General features: G+C 54.8%; 1 protein-coding gene across 1 annotated transcript; it reads left to right on the forward strand.

Moving 5' to 3' along the window:
* The first annotated feature begins 286 nt into the window (after window positions 1–286).
* LOC141026131 (uncharacterized) lies at window positions 287–745 on the forward strand. The gene has a single exon (XM_073502107.1). It carries the CDS (start codon window positions 287–289, stop codon window positions 743–745), a length of 459 nt encoding a protein of 152 aa, XP_073358208.1.
* Window positions 746–1,220: the final 475 nt, after the last annotated feature.

A 1,220-nucleotide genomic window follows, 5' to 3' on the forward strand; every position in this document is an offset into this window, starting at 1 on the left:
GAAAAGCCACGAACAGAACTCAACGGCATGAGTTAGCAGCCTCTGCGAAACTAAGGTGGTTGAAGCAGCCGGCGGCTTTCACACTCTAAAATCCTTGACGATTGCGAGCAGATTGACAACATACGAGGGCCAGAACATCACCACCATTGGCCGCATCGCTCTTGTCAAGTCGGTGCTTGCTTCCCAAGTGATCTACTTCATCACGCGGCTTGCCATTTAGCCCTCCATCCTGCAAAGCATCGATAAGCTCGAACGGGCCTTTCTTTGGTCTGGGTCCGATAAAACCATGGGAGCTAAGTGCAAGGTCAACTGGGACATTGTGAGTAGGCCGCTTGCTTTTGGTGGCCTTGGTGTCCTCAACACCGATAAGTTCGCTCGGACCCTTAGGCTGCGGTGGCCTTGGTACGAGTGGAAGGAGCCTGCTAGGCTCTGGGCGGGTGACGATAACCCATGTGATGAGGGTGATCTCAGCTTCTTCTATGCATGCACAACAATCACAGTTGGAGACGGTGCGAAGACTCCCTTCTGGGAGTGCCCTTGGCTTCTTGGTCGCAGGCCCAAGGACACCGCTCCGCTCATCTTCGCGGCTTCCTCGCGGAAGCGCTGGAAGGTTAGGGAGGCCCTCAAGGAGAATGCTTGGATCATCAAAATCAGGCCACCTGATACGGTCTCCGTTGAGCATGTTTCGCAGTTCTTCACCCTCTGGACTTTGCTGCAAGAGGTGCACTTGGATGAGCTTGTTTGAGGACGATATTCTGTGGAAGCATACGAGTTCTGGGCTCTACTCTGCGGCTTCCGCTTACAGGGCGCAATTCTTGGGTTTGGTGCTACCGCCCTTGGACGAATTGGTATGGAAGATTTGCCCCCCCCCCCGAAGGTCAAGTTCTTTGCTTGGCTCGCGCTCCAGGACAGGATCTGCACTGCCGATAGATTGCAGCGGCGTGGATGGCCAAACTGTGGCCCATGTCCTTTATGCAGAGGGGTCCAGGAATGTGGCCCTCACCTCTTCTTTCGGTGCCGCTTCACTCTTCGTCTTTGGGCCATGGTGATCCAGAAGCTTCACATTCATGATCTGGACACTTCCGGTTGGCACCTGTTCGACTTCGTCAAGGGGTGGTGGGCGAGCACATGCGCTGCGGGCTATGGTGACCGTAAAGCGAAGGCATCTATTGCCATGCTTGTCTCGTGAGTCATCTGGAACGAGCGCAACGCAAGAGTGT

This window comes from Aegilops tauschii, chromosome 6, assembly GCF_002575655.3.
Source record: "Aegilops tauschii subsp. strangulata cultivar AL8/78 chromosome 6, Aet v6.0, whole genome shotgun sequence".
Taxonomy (NCBI): domain Eukaryota; kingdom Viridiplantae; phylum Streptophyta; class Magnoliopsida; order Poales; family Poaceae; genus Aegilops; species Aegilops tauschii.